This window comes from Ursus arctos, unplaced genomic scaffold (genome assembly GCF_023065955.2).
Source record: "Ursus arctos isolate Adak ecotype North America unplaced genomic scaffold, UrsArc2.0 scaffold_3, whole genome shotgun sequence".
In the NCBI taxonomy this organism is placed as follows: domain Eukaryota; kingdom Metazoa; phylum Chordata; class Mammalia; order Carnivora; family Ursidae; genus Ursus; species Ursus arctos.
Window position 1 is genome coordinate 39,556,988 of NW_026622985.1, and position 14,633 is coordinate 39,571,620.

At 35.2% G+C, this 14,633-nt stretch overlaps 1 protein-coding gene across 2 annotated transcripts in view; it reads left to right on the forward strand.

The window, feature by feature from the left end:
- NXPH1 (neurexophilin 1) overlaps nt 1–2,238 on the forward strand; it is a 285,500-nt gene extending 283,262 nt beyond the window's left edge. Inside the window, exon 3 of one of the 2 annotated variants that reach the window (XM_057304416.1) lies at nt 356–2,232. In XM_057304416.1, coding sequence (XP_057160399.1) covers nt 356–1,117 — 762 coding nt within the window. In that variant the 3' untranslated portion in view covers nt 1,118–2,232. Of the gene's footprint in view, nt 1–355 lie in introns of both variants that reach the window. The other variant, XM_057304417.1, reaches the window with a different exon arrangement.
- Nucleotides 2,239–14,633: the final 12,395 nt, after the last annotated feature.

Below are 14,633 nucleotides of genomic sequence, written 5' to 3' on the forward strand. Positions count from 1 at the left end.
TAAAGGGGTTTGGATTTTGGTGCTAAGAAATAACTACTTTGGTTTGATTTCTGTTTGAATTCAGTTTGCTTTGCTCATGTTAGGTGGCCTTTTCCTTGTCAAAGTCAATGTTTTTATATAGTCTTTCAGTCATGTTTAGTGGTCTTTATCCACCTTCACCTCCTCTCTCTCATCTTATATAAAAAGAGAAGTGGTATTTTATCATGTCTTAATAGATAAATATTGGCCAGATGCTGAAGGTAATTTAAGTGAAGTGTCCTCATTTAATTCCGAGCTTTGAAAAAGGGCTTGGATCTGCGTGTTGGGTGTTCTCAGATACGGAGAGGTAAACACCATTTTTCTGTTCCATTTCCAGGTCACATGTGCCAATTTAACGAATGGTGGAAAGTCAGAACTTCTAAAATCAGGAAGCAGCAAATCCACACTAAAGCACATATGGACAGAAAGCAGCAAAGACTTGTCTATCAGCCGTCTCCTGTCACAGACTTTTCGTGGCAAAGAAAACGATACAGATTTAGACCTGCGATATGACACCCCAGAACCTTATTCTGAGCAAGACCTTTGGGACTGGCTGAGGAACTCCACAGATCTTCAAGAGCCTCGGCCGAGGGCCAAGCGAAGGCCCATTGTTAAGACGGGCAAGTTTAAGAAAATGTTTGGATGGGGTGATTTTCATTCCAACATCAAAACAGTGAAGCTAAACCTGTTGATAACTGGGAAAATTGTAGATCATGGCAATGGGACATTTAGTGTTTATTTCAGGCATAATTCCACTGGTCAAGGGAATGTATCTGTCAGCTTGGTGCCCCCTACAAAAATAGTGGAATTCGACTTGGCACAACAAACCGTGATTGATGCCAAAGATTCCAAGTCCTTTAACTGTCGCATTGAATATGAAAAGGTTGACAAGGCCACCAAGAACACACTCTGCAACTATGATCCTTCAAAAACCTGTTACCAGGAGCAGACCCAAAGTCATGTATCCTGGCTCTGCTCCAAGCCCTTTAAGGTGATCTGTATTTACATTTCCTTTTATAGTACAGATTATAAACTAGTACAGAAAGTGTGCCCCGACTACAACTACCACAGCGACACACCTTACTTCCCCTCTGGATGAGGATGAACATGGGTGAGACTGAAGCCTGAGGAATTAAAGGTCATATGACAGGGCTGTTACCTCAAAGAAGAAGGTCACATCTGTTGCCTGGAATGTGTCTACACTGCTGCTCTCGTCAACTGGCTGCAAATATGCTAGTGGAAAACAATCTGATGTAATTTCTGCCCAGTCAGCTTCATCTCTCAGTATAGTTGTAAATCACCACAGATTTTAAAGGCACACTTGAAGACATGCTCTCACACATAGGTGTACACAAACACGCATTCATATACATTTCAGCTTGCATCTGTCACGATTCCTGTCAAGAGGGCTTTCATTGTCTGACTCATAATGGTTTAGGATAAACTATTGTCAGGCAAAAGGATTAACTAGACAGTGAATGGTTTCTAACACTTGCTGTTATGGAAATCTCTTTTAAAAGTCTTGAGTACATGCTAATCAATAATCCCCATTCATGCATTCCTACTGCTTGGAGTAGCTGTACTGGTAAATACTACTGTAGGAGTATATGCTTGTTAAAATGGAAAAAAAATGTGTCTTTAGAGCTCAGTATTCTTTATTTTATGAACACAACAGTGTAGTAACTTTTTTCCAGCATACAGTAGGCACATTCAAGGTAATCTAAGATGGCTCTTTTTTCTATGGAGGGAGCCTGTTTCAGTAAAGATGAGCAAACATTTGGAATTTACATGTGGGTAGACACTGGATTACAGCTTTCATCACCAGTCATTGGACTTTCGCAAAGTTGAGACCAGCTAAGGCTGCTTAAAACGAGTTCTGATCATTGTATAAGAAGGGAAATGCCTGACAGACACCATGTAAGTTATAAGTGTCTGTCTTATCTTTACTACACATATTGTAACAAATTCAATATCCTAGTCTTCATTTGTATGAATGGTTTGTATTGTACATAGTTTAACCAAGTGTTATTTGAGCTGCTTATTAATATTAACTTGTACTTGTCTCTGCTTGTTATTGGTTAAAAAAAGAAAAAAAAAGGATATGAGGAATCCATTTTATCAATGTAGCTGTGACCTCCATTAAAAAGACAAACTTAATGTACAAAGCATTTATTCAGCTCAAGTATTGTTGAAAGCTATACATATACAACATTACAGTCTGTCTGTATTTAGATATTTTATTTCTGGACAAAATGAAATGTACATAAAAATAAAATGCTTAAAGTTGAGTTTCAATATGTGCTTGTGTAAGATGGTGATTTAAGTGGTTCTGACAAGAAGAATGTGCTGGAATACAGTAATGGTTTTGCATTTCATGTCTCTAAATTTGTACAGAACTATCTAAATTGCTATTAGTTGCTCAGTCAAAACAACTTAGGGGTTTCAATCTCAAGCTTGGGAAGCGGTTTTGGCATACAGCATTGCACACATTTTTGGTTTACTGTTGTTCTAGTGATTCAACAATACCAAAAAATCAGTGAGCAGAAGAGATGACTGAGGTTTCTGAAATATTATAACTATTTTTTTTTTTCCTGTGCAGAGTCTTTATTTAGCGGGGAGATCGAGAGGAAGGTAATTTTTTTGGCTGACTTTCTCTGATTCTACTGTAATCACTCAACTGAGAAAATTACAGTAGCAGTGAAGGACTTCGGTGTCTGATTTACTTATACCAGATGGGATCAACTTATCTATATAGCATTGCTTATGGATAGTAAGCTTTCTTTTAAAACATAATTACTGTATGTAATCCCAGCAAAATAAACAGCAGAAAAAATATGCAAGGTAACCTATTTTTAAAGTCACAAATGGGGGATTGAGATATGAAGAGTCTCAAAGGTTAACCAAAGAAGCCAGATTAAAACACTAACCCATTTTCATCTTCCCTTCATGCTGCATAGGGATAAGTATGTTTTCATGTAGAAAATAATCGAAGTACTACAGGGAGCACAAGACCACAGAGTTCTAAAGTGAGAACTCAGCAACTGATTTGACTAAAGAGAGCCTTCAACTGCAAATCGAAGACACATCATTCTGTTAAATGTCCATCTCTCAAAATTCTCCAATATATCTAGACAACCATTTCTATCAATGTATTAATTAATTTGCCATGGAATTTCGAAGCTAATGTTGGGACAGACTCTCTCTGGCACAACAGGCAATAAATGCTTCATGAGTTCCAGCTGTGAGACATATTTGCTACAGATAAATCTTGTTATTCTGGGATTTATTTATCAAAATGATCACTTAGAAGTTAGTTGTGCTTAACAAAAAGGAGAATAAATGAGAAGGAAGATCATTTAAAACATTTTTTTAGGATCATTTGATTAGTGGACCGTGACTTCCATTACGTGGTCTAATCTGTCCTTTTTTTTATTTTTTATTTTTTATTTTTATTTTTTATTTCATTTTATTTTTTTAAGATTTTATTTATTTATTTATTTATTTATTTATTTATTTATTTGACAGGGAGAAAGAGAGCGCAAGCAGGGGGAGCAGCAGGCAGAGGGAGAGGGAGAAGCAGGCTCCCCTCTGAACAAGGAGCCCAATGTGGGGCTCTATCTCAGGACCCTGGGGTCATGACCTGAGCCAAAGGCAGACGCTTAACCCACTGAGCCACCCAGGCACCCCTAATCTGTCCTTTTTTAATTCAAAATTCAAGATTATCAAGATAAAAATACACTTCAGCCTCCACCCATCTGCCCTGCTTTCTAACCTCCCCATGAAATGTTGCTTTTACATTTTTATAAACATACAGAGCATAGCTAACTAACATCCAATGAATTGAATTATATTTCTGTAGTTTTTCTTTAAAAGAAAAAGAAAATGTAGTAAAGTTCCAACAAGAAGTTCAGTTTTTTAAAATCCAAACTTTCAGTACTCTTTTTTTTCTGGCCCTGTACACACTTTTCCCAAATTGCTACATCATCAACACCTCCATCTGTACTATAGAAAAGTCATGATGACACAGGACTTTGTATCCAATATACTCTTCCTGTTCTAGACAAGGATCATGATGAATATGAAGGTTCTAAGGTTTAGATTAAAACTTTACTAGACCAACTTGTTGCTTTAACAAACTGGTTAGTTAAGTTTTAAATATGCTAGAAATCTATTTGTTATTTGGACACATTATATTTTAAGTTGCCCTAAGAAAATCACCTCTAGAATCTTAAATACAATTTCACCCCTTTGCTAAGATACAGAAAAAACAAACAAACAAAACTGCAAGGGGGAAATAGATAGCACTTGATGCAAACATGGGTGTGTCATTACCTATTGTTCTTTTCAGAAACATTTTAGTAAAATTGAAATTATTATGAAGAAGTAATTATTGCAGCTTCTTGCCTCATGGAAGAAAAATGATACAAATTACTGGTTTATCTACTTATGGTAAGAACAATGCATTGCCATGGCATGGTTTCAGTTGGGCATTTTTGAGTCCCTGGCTCTTGTTAGAATTTCTCTGCATGAGTGGAAGGGGTATAACTGTTAATAGAATAGTATTAAAGTTCTGGAAGCAATTATTCTGCAAGTAATTGAGATACTTGTTAAGTTTAAAACTGTGGACTGGGAATCTTCATGTTCCTACATTTCAGCAATAAACTGTAAGCCATATTTTTGCACAGCATAGATTAAAAAAAAATCATGAGAAGCCTGAGAAAGTGTTCTGTCTTTTCCCTTTTCCCCACCGTTTTACATATAAGAAGCAGCTTAACCAATATAAACAGCTCTTTGGAAAAGCAATTTGCATCTCCATCATCAACTTTGCGAAGTTTTAGCCTGAAGCAAAATCAAATGGCTGGGTTAATAAGCCTTTGAAAAACTTGGTTGCTGTACCAGTTTCAGGTATTTATTGATATTTATTCAATTATCAATCTATTTACCTATTTATACTTATTTATCTTTACATTTTTATTTAAATAAAATGCAAATTAGTAGATGCATTAAAAATACAAAATTTAAAAACATTAAGGTGCATAAAGATGATATCTATTTACCTAGTTTATAGGAGACAAAAATTGAGTATCTTAAAGCCAGAATTGGATCCTGAAAAGCTGGTGACTACAGGAGGATTTTCTCAGGAGTCCCATGCATACCAAAGACTGATTTCAGGGATCGGGAGCAGAAAGAAAACAATCCTTAATTTAAAATTGTTGTGTATCATTGTGTTTTATATCCAATACTATCAGAAATATTTTTAAGTAACAAATTTACAATCACTTTTTACTAGGGTAGCAAAGAACAGAATTCTCATGAGAGAATTTTAGTTTCAATTTGTTTGTGTGAGCAAAGTCTAGTGACACAGCCTAAAATAAGAAGACTACCGGTGCCAAGCAGCTGGCCTAGTGCCCCAAGTTTGATCAAAAGCACTTTAATATTTATGGTTCTGCATTTTCAGGAACATGCCTTTTATCACTGATGGATTGGAGCATGACTTTAAAGCTCCCAGAAGTGATGGATTCAGAAGGATTAGAGGTCTTTTGTGGGGGTGCTGAGTGGCTGTTGCCATTGGTGGTGCCTTTAGAGTTGCCAGGTGTTGATTACTCCAAATTCTAACTAGTGACTCAGACATATACCTGAAGCACTGTTCACATCACCCTCACCTGGCAGCAGCTAGCTTTCTATTTCCTAATCCTATGTCAGGGCTCCAAAGAGACAATTAGAATGTTACTGATCTCTGATGGTCAAATTCCTTTACTCAAACAGAGAAGTAAACTTGGCCATTGAGATTGTGACTATTTAAAGAAATAATGCAAGAAAGTTGTTGGAATGTGCTATTGCCAAATAAGTAATTTTTCTCAAAATATCTGCCGTTGTTTCTATTACTGCCAAAATTCACTTTGTCATTTTTCTGAAACCCAACTTTAAAATTAATTTATTTTTTGCAATTTATAAAAGTTTTCAGTAGAAAGCATGGCCAAGTGACATCACCTAATCAAGTTGATAATATTTCATGGACTTTTTAAAAAATTGAAGTGTAATTGGTAAATATGTTTGTTTTAGTTTCAGGTGTACAACATAATGATTTTACATTTGTATATATTGCAAGATGATCATTACAATAAGTCTAGTTAACATCCATCACCATGCATAGTTATAAAAATTTTTTTCTTGTGATAAAAACTTTGAAGATTTACTCTTAGCAGCTTTTAAACATGGGATATAGTATTATTAACTATAATCATCGTGCTGTAGATTATATCCCCGTGACTTGTTTATTTTTTAACTGGAATTTTGTACTTTTGGACTCCTTTCATTCATTTTGTCTGCCACTCCTTGCCCCTTTCTGGCAATCATCAATCTCTTTTCTGCATCTATGAGCTTTTTGTTTGTTTGTTTGTTTGTTTTTGTTTCTGTTTTTTGATTCCAATATAAAGGAGATTATACTGTATTTTTCTTTCTCTGATTTATTTTACTTAGGATAATGCCCTCAAGGTCCATTCATGTCATAAATGGCAAGATTTCATTCTTTTTTATGGTTGAATAACATTCCATTGCATGTGTGTGTGTCCCACAATTTATTTATCCATTCATCCATTAATGGACACTTAACGTTTCCATATCTTGCTATTATAAATAAATAATGCTGCAATGAACATGGGGTGCATATATCCTTTTGAGTTTGTCTTCATTTTCTCTGGATAGATACCTAGAACTGGAATTACTGGATCTTATGGTAGTTCTATTTTTAATTTTTTGAGGAACCTCCATACTGTTTTCCATAGTGACTGCACTAATTTACATTCCCACCAAAAGTGTATGAGTGTTCCCTTTTCTCCACAACCTTGCCAACACTTGTTATTTTTTGACTTTTTGATGATAGCCACTCTGACCTGTATGAAGTAATATCTCTTTGTGGTTTTGTTTTGTACTTCCCAGATGATTAGTGATGTTGAGCATCTTTTCATGTGTCTGTTGGTCATCTGTATGTCTTCTTTGGAAAATTTCCTATCTCATCTTCTGCCCATTTTTTAATTGGATTTTGTGTTTGTTTGCTATGGTGTTGTATGAGTTCTTTGTATATTTTGGATATTAACCCATTATCAGATATATGATTTGCAAATATTTTCTTCTGTTTACTAAATTGCCTTTTCATTCTGTTGATGATTTCCTTTCCTGCACAAAAGTTTTTAGTTTGATGTAGTCCCACATGTTTATTTCTGCTTTTGTTGCCTTTGTTTTTTGTGTCAGATCCAAAAAAATCATCACAAGACTAATGTCAAAGAACTTACCATCTATATTTTCTTCTAAGAGTTTTATAGTTCTAGGTCTTATGTTCAAGTCTTTAATCCATTTTCAGTTAAGTTTTGTGTACGGTGAAAGGTAGTGGGCCAGTTTCATTCCTTTGCATGTAGGTGTCTAGTTTTCCCAGCACCATTTACTGAAGAGACTATATGTTCCCCATTGTATGTTCTTGCCTCCTTTGTTGTAAATTCATTGACTATATGTTTGTGGGTTTATTTCTGGGCTCTCTATTCTCTTCAATTATCTATGTGTCTGTCTTTATGCTAATATTATTTTGATTATTATAGCTTTGTAATATAGTTTGAAATCAGGGAGTGTGATGCCTCCAGCTTTGTTCTCTCTCAAGATTGCTTTGGCTATTCAAGGTATTTTGTGGTTCCACACAAATTTTAGTGTTATTTTTCTAGTTCTGTGAAAAATGCTGTTGGTATTTTGATAGAAATCATATTGAATTTGTAGATTGCTTAGGGTAGTATGGACATTTTAATAATATTAATTCTTCCAAACCATGAGAACAGAATATCTTTCAATTTTTTGAGTTTTCTTCAGTTTTTTTTTTCATCCAATGTCTTATAGTTTTCAGTGTACAGAAGAATATTCATCTCCTTGGTTAAATTTATTCCTAAGTATTTTTTTAAACGTAATTGTAAATGGCGTGTTTTTAATTTCTCTTTCTGATATTTTGTTCTTAGTATATAGAAATGCAAATATATGTGTATGTTGATTTTGTATCCTGCTACTTTACTGAATTTGTTCACTAGCTCTAACAGTTTTTTGGTGGATTCTTTAGGGTTTTCTATTTATAATATCAGGTCATCTGCAAATAGTGACATTTTTACTTCTTCCTTTCCGACATGGATGCCTTTTATTTCTTTTTCTTGCCTAGGACCTCCAATGTTGAATAAAATTGAGGTAAATGTGCATCCTTATCTTGTTCCTGAGCTTAGAGGAAATATTGAATATTAGCTGTGGGCTTGTCATATATAGCCTTTATTGTGTTGATACCGGCTTTGTTGAGAGTTTTTTTTTTTATCATAAATGGATGTTGAATTTTATCAAATACTTTTTCTGGATTTATTCAGATGGTCACATATTTTTATCCTTCAATTTATTAGTGTGGTATATCATTTTGACTGATTTACAGATGTTGAAACATTCTCCAATCCCTGGAATTAAATCCCACTTGATCATAGTGTGTGATCCTTTTAATATATTGTTGTGTTCAGTTTGCTAATATTTGGTTGAGGATTTTGCACCTATGTTCATCAAGGATACTGGCCTGTAATTTTTTCTTGTGGTATCCTTGCCTGGTTTTGGCATCAGGGGAATGCTGGCCTCATAAAATGAGTTTGTAAGAGTTTCCTTCTCTTCTATTTTTTGAAAGAGTTGGTGAAGGATTGGTATTAATTCTTCTTTAAATGTTTGGTAGAATTCACCAATGAAGCCATGTGGTCCTGGACTTTTGTTTTGGGGAGGTTTTTGATTACTGATTTAATCCCCTACTGGTAGTAATCAGTCTGTTAGATTTTCTACTTCTCCATGAATCAGTCTTTAAATCTAGAAAACAAAGCATTAAAGAACCAGCGATGTTGTAAGTGAAGTCATAAAAATTAGAATCACCTCCATCAGTTGATTCAGTCTCCTATAATTAATTCTTACTTTGCTTCATCTTGGGTTTGCCACTTTATGAATCAGTCAGTTTTCCATTAGAGATTTAGAAATTCTAACCCAGTTTCAGTGTTATGATCTTAAAGTTATCAGAATCCTGTGCTTGTCAGAGTCTTTTCTAAGAATCTCCCTGAAGATATAATACTTTGCAGGAATACTTTTTGCAAAAGGATCAGAGTAAAACAATAACTGTATATAAATGATACAAGACTTAAAAATGGCCGTGGTTAAAGATCTGGTGTGAGCTTATTATAATGTGATTGATAAGGAAATTTGGTTATTTCTGTGACATACATTGTAAAACAATAAGTAAAATTATAACTGATAACATTATATCAGAACACACCAGGATTTTAGGAATTTAATTTCTGAATTACTTGTTTTAACTACCCATATCTTCCATATAAATATGATCTAAGAAGATTAAATATTACTTTTTATTTGACATTTCCCATGAAATTTAACAAATAAGTCTAAAGAAATTAACATTTTTCTTTTTATAAGGACAGAGAGCAACTCTTTTGAGAACTTCTAGGAACCCTCTGGAAAATCCCAAGTTCATTCGAGGGCAAAAAGACTTCATTTAGAATTTGGTTTGGGGGAGTTTGCTAAAAATGTCAAAAGATTCAAAACATTTGATCAAACAGGATGAAACAATACTTAGTTATCCATTAAACCAAAGTGTCAAAAGATTCTAAGGCAAATAGAGAAAGTTACATTGTTGTAAAAAGAAAGTTAGCTCTTTTAATAGAGAACTCATTTTTTATTTGTTTGTTAAAGTAGTCAAAAACCTGATAAAGATAACATTGAACACAGAAAGTATTTTGAGAAGACACAGAATCTTTGTTTCCCAGGCAGATTACATCAAAGAAAAATCTTTGTTTATAAATTTATTAAGAGCACACTAATAATCTAAGAAAAGTTTGTCCTTTAAACAGGGACAAAACCAAATTCTAATTTTATACCAGTACACTTTTGATATTAAAACTCCTTTTTAAAAAATTTAAATAAATCCATTCCAATCTTAGCTTGACCACACATAAAATTCTCTCTCAAGATTTCTTTTCCACAAGCCGTCTACAACTTTTTAATGTCCATTCATCTTTTGCTCCACCCCCTTTTTCATTCTATAGCAATCATTTTATTTTAAGACAAAGTTATTTTCTTTTTTCCTCTCCTTCCCCCCCAAAAACCCCTCATGTCCTTCATACCTTTCCTTATCCAAAAATCACATTCTTATGTACTTTTAATACACAGTTGTTTTCTTTTACCCTTCTTATTTCTAATAGTTTTTATTACATATTTTAATCCTTAACTCTTAGAATCCTTAATTCCTAGGAAACAATTGTGAACTGGCGAATTTATAAATATATTTAGTAATTTCTGAAGTATACTCTTTCTCATAGTAAATTTTTCAATGTGACACAAAACATGTTTACTAATAGATCCAAATATCTTCTCTCTGTAAAAATTTTTAAAAAGACAAAAGAAGATAAACTTATGTTTAACATTTTAATGTTTTCTTTTTGTTTGGAAATAATTTTGATAATCAATGAATACCAAAACAATATTATTTATTTTAATTTATCATAAAATTTTATTTGCATTTATTTAAATTACTTGCTTTTAACAATTATGTTTGAATTAGACATCAGATAGCTCATCTTAAGTTCTTTTTGTTGACAAATTTTGTAATATAAAGATAGCATGAGCTTATTTACCTAGTAAACCCAGGTAGAAAAAGTTGTATGTTTGCATTACATTAATGTTGACAATTCTGAAGACATTCTTGTTTTTGTGAAATCAACAAACTAGCTTTTATCTATCAAAGTTTGTCTCAGATCATGTGAACTTGAAAAACATTTGGTCTAGTTTGTATATTTCTGAGAGTTTTAGAAATACTTTATATAAACTCTTATTTTTCTCTAAGCCATTAAATAGATCTCTTTACAGATTAATTTTGGCAATGCCATCTGAGGTAGAAAAACATCACATATCTATAATATATATACATAGACATACATAAACCTACAGACTGACATAGAGACCTTACGGTTTTCATTCTAAAATTTTAGCTATATCAAAACTTACTAGTTTATAAAAGAACATTTGGATCCAAATTGTGTTTCTAGAAGATGAACAAAGAAGCTAAGTTTACCTGCTCCGATGGCCAAACTTTATTATTAAAGGTTTTATTTGCATGGTGTAAGAATCCTTTTAGAGCTATTTTTGGAGTCATTTCATCTTTTTAGAAGCTTCTGGATACCAATCAAAGAATGCATTACATTTTCTCTGAGAGGTTTGACACTCTCTTGTCAAGGACATCCTATAAGACAGACTTAACGTAAGTTAAGGTTTCTCCGCTACAATTCCAAATTATCCAAAGTTCCCCAATTTTCTAAAAAGGTACAAGATCCTGGTTCATAGTGGGTATACATTGCGGAAGCACAATTTTTTTGACAGAGGTGAAGAAAGTGTTTTAGACTAGGTGGAGTCCATCTTTGCTTTTAGATTCCTTAGGACGTCTTTAATATGAGATGACCTGTTCCTTAATAGCTATTCCAAAACACAGCTATTCCAAATCATGTATTTTTCCCACTTTTAAATAGAATACGGTGACTTATAAAGAAAATTCAATAAACAAAACACAGTCATGCATAATAAAGTTGGAGAGCTCAAAATGCAAAGAGGGCATTAGTCCAAGAGGCTTACCCTCAAACTCCAGGGTCAGCAAGAGAGCAGTGAACTGAATGGGCTCTGTGGATACCGGCACCTTTTTGCTCACTGGCTTTGGAGTCATTGAAAGGTCTTCTTTGGATACCATTTCTGATGCCTTGAACTGTCAAAAGTTCAGAAATAACAGAAGTAAAAACAATGCATTACTGAAGTGTTAATTAGTAAGTTTATTATGTGCACACCAAAAAGTTTGCAAATTAGGAACACTTAAACCAAAATGTGGAGTGAGGCTCAGGGGTATATTGTTATAAGGCAGCTTATGTACTGACAAGGCAGTGACCGTTTATTCTTCACAGATTGGTATTCAAATTTTCTTAAATGATAGGGAATTGGTTAGTGGTTACCTCATATCAATTTTGGGAAGCAGTTTAGGTTTTGCTTATGATTTTCAGAGGCATTAGGAAGAAATGACTCAGGATAGGTTAGTCTTGCAAAATAAGCTAAAGTAAGCTTTGTTTGTATGACTAAACTGCTTTTGTCTGCTCAGGGAATTTTTTTAATTGACATATGGCTGATACACAATGTTACATTAGTTTCAGGCGTACAACACAGTGACCTAACAAGTCTATAGTCAGGCTACGCTTGCTAGCTGTGTAGCTACTATTAGTCACCATACAATGCTATTAATATCATTGAATATATTTCCTATGCTGTACCTCTTATTCCTGTGACTTATTCATTCCATAATTGGAAGTCTTCAGGGATTTTTTAAGGCTAGTCTCCATTTGTTTTTGAGTTTCATAGAAAGAAATAAAGAAAGAAAGAAAGAAAGAAAGAAAGAAAGAGAAAGAAAGAAAGAGAAAGAAAGAAAGAAAGAAAGAAAGAAAGAAAAAGAAAGAAAGAAAGAAAGAAAGAAAGAAAGAAAGAAAAAGAAAGAAAGAAAGAAAAGATGGAGCCCGCCAGCTTCAACAAGGCGGAAGGAGAGTGTAAAGATGGCTCCCACTAGCCTCCATCCCAGGCAGTATCTCCGCCTCTCAGCCCAGGGCTTTAAAATTAGCAAACGAGCTTCTTTCGCATAGAATCTGGGCGCTTTTCACGCGGCTCCCTCTGTGCTGGGCCGTGGAGCAGGTGAGACTGGGCACGGGCCCTTTAAGAGCCGCTCCTCAGTTCGCACAGCCTTGTGGGTCTCGCAGGGGCAAGCCTGGTGGTGTTAGAAGTTAGATGTCTGGGAGGCTCGTCTCTCAGGGTAGGTGTTAAAAGTTGGGGTGCCCGACGTGAGGTAGGAAACTTAGCTCCTTAGAGAGAAGCCCCAGGTTTTGCATTCCTTCCGGTTTGTCGCTCACAGTGCCCGGGGTAGGCTTTATAGTGAGATTGTGTGTGAGCCTCTCCTTTCTTCAGAGTGGCATTGCTCTCCTCAGTGTGAAGGCGAGGCTCTGCTACTTTTTAGGGTTCTTTTAGAGGACATTGTTCCATATGCGGCTGTAATTCAGTGACTGTGGGCGGAGGAGAGTTCAGGAGCTTCCTATGTCACCATGTGAATCGGACCCTGCCCGGGAACTTTTTCAGAGAGGTAAGCAAATGTTATTTTCTCTTACTGCTCCCTTCACCCCAAAGAGAAGGGGGTGCACGTCCCTTGTAATGGCTAATATTTATTGAACACTTAAAGATGAGCCGTTTACTCTGCTGAGAAGTTTCTATGCGCTCCCTCATTTATGCTTTACAGCCCTCTGGTCAGGGCCCCTGCTGCAATGAGGAGTCTGAGACCCGGAGACGTGAATTAACTTGCCCTGTAGCACAACTCTTTTTTCTTTCTTTCCTTTCTTTCTTTTGATTTAATTAATTAATTAATTAATTAAGAGAACGTGAGAGAGAGAGAGAAAGCAGGAGCTGGAGGGGCAGAGGGAGACGGAGAGAGAAACTCAAGCCGATTCCATGCTGAGTCCAGAGCCAGACGCAGGGCTCAGGCTCACGGTCCTGATTCACGACCCTGAGATCCATCGGGACCTGAGCTGAAACCAAGGGTCAGTCGCTTAACTGACTGCTCCACCCAGGCGCCCCCAAAGTGGCACAACTCTTTAAGTGATACATCTAGGAGTCCTTCCTGTCTCTAGGACTCCAGAGCCTGACTTTTTAAACTGTTAATTATTCCATTTTTTGGTTTGTTTTTCAAATTGCAAAACAAATACATGCAAAATTAGCACATTTAATATGAACATAGGCAGAGTATATTACATGGAAAAGACATGAAAATTCATATAATCCATTTGTTCTTCAACAAAAGCTGAAGGATACCTCAGAATCCTGTGGCAAATTCAGTCCTGGCCCTGGCTCGGGCAGAAATGGCTTGTCTGTGCCAATCTGCATGGTAGCCAGTGTGGTTTTCTAAATCGCCTTTTGTGAAATCATTCTTGATTTGGGGCCAGAAGTGTCTTTGAGCTTGATGAGTACGAAATTTGTTGGTCAGGGACGAACAGAGCTATAATGTAATTTTGAATTACCCAGCCTCTGCTTGGGAATCTCATTTCAGGGAAATCCTACTGTATGTTTAGGAAATTTTCAACAACATGGCTTTAGGTTTTTTCTAAAAAATAAGTCCTTTTAATACGATTTTCAGTCAACTCTGTGCCTTTTCATAATTTGTCATTCTGACCTTCTGCTATTAGAGGCTTTGGATTAGGTTTTTTCACAAAGGGAAAACAAAAACGCTTGATGGTATTAAACTTATAAAGTTTAAGTGGATAGGAGGATTTGGAAGGATTGCTCAATCTTTCCGGACACGTTTCATTATTCCTTTGCCATATCTTACTCAGAACAAACGTACCAACAAATTATAGCCATTTTCTTGCTTTACTTCCTCAAGTTGTTTAGAGACCCAGCTTTATACACAAAACAGGAATTAGAGTAATCTTAATATTTTTGCCTGTTGTACCCTGGCCCTCTGACTATTAACAATGATACTTGTTCCA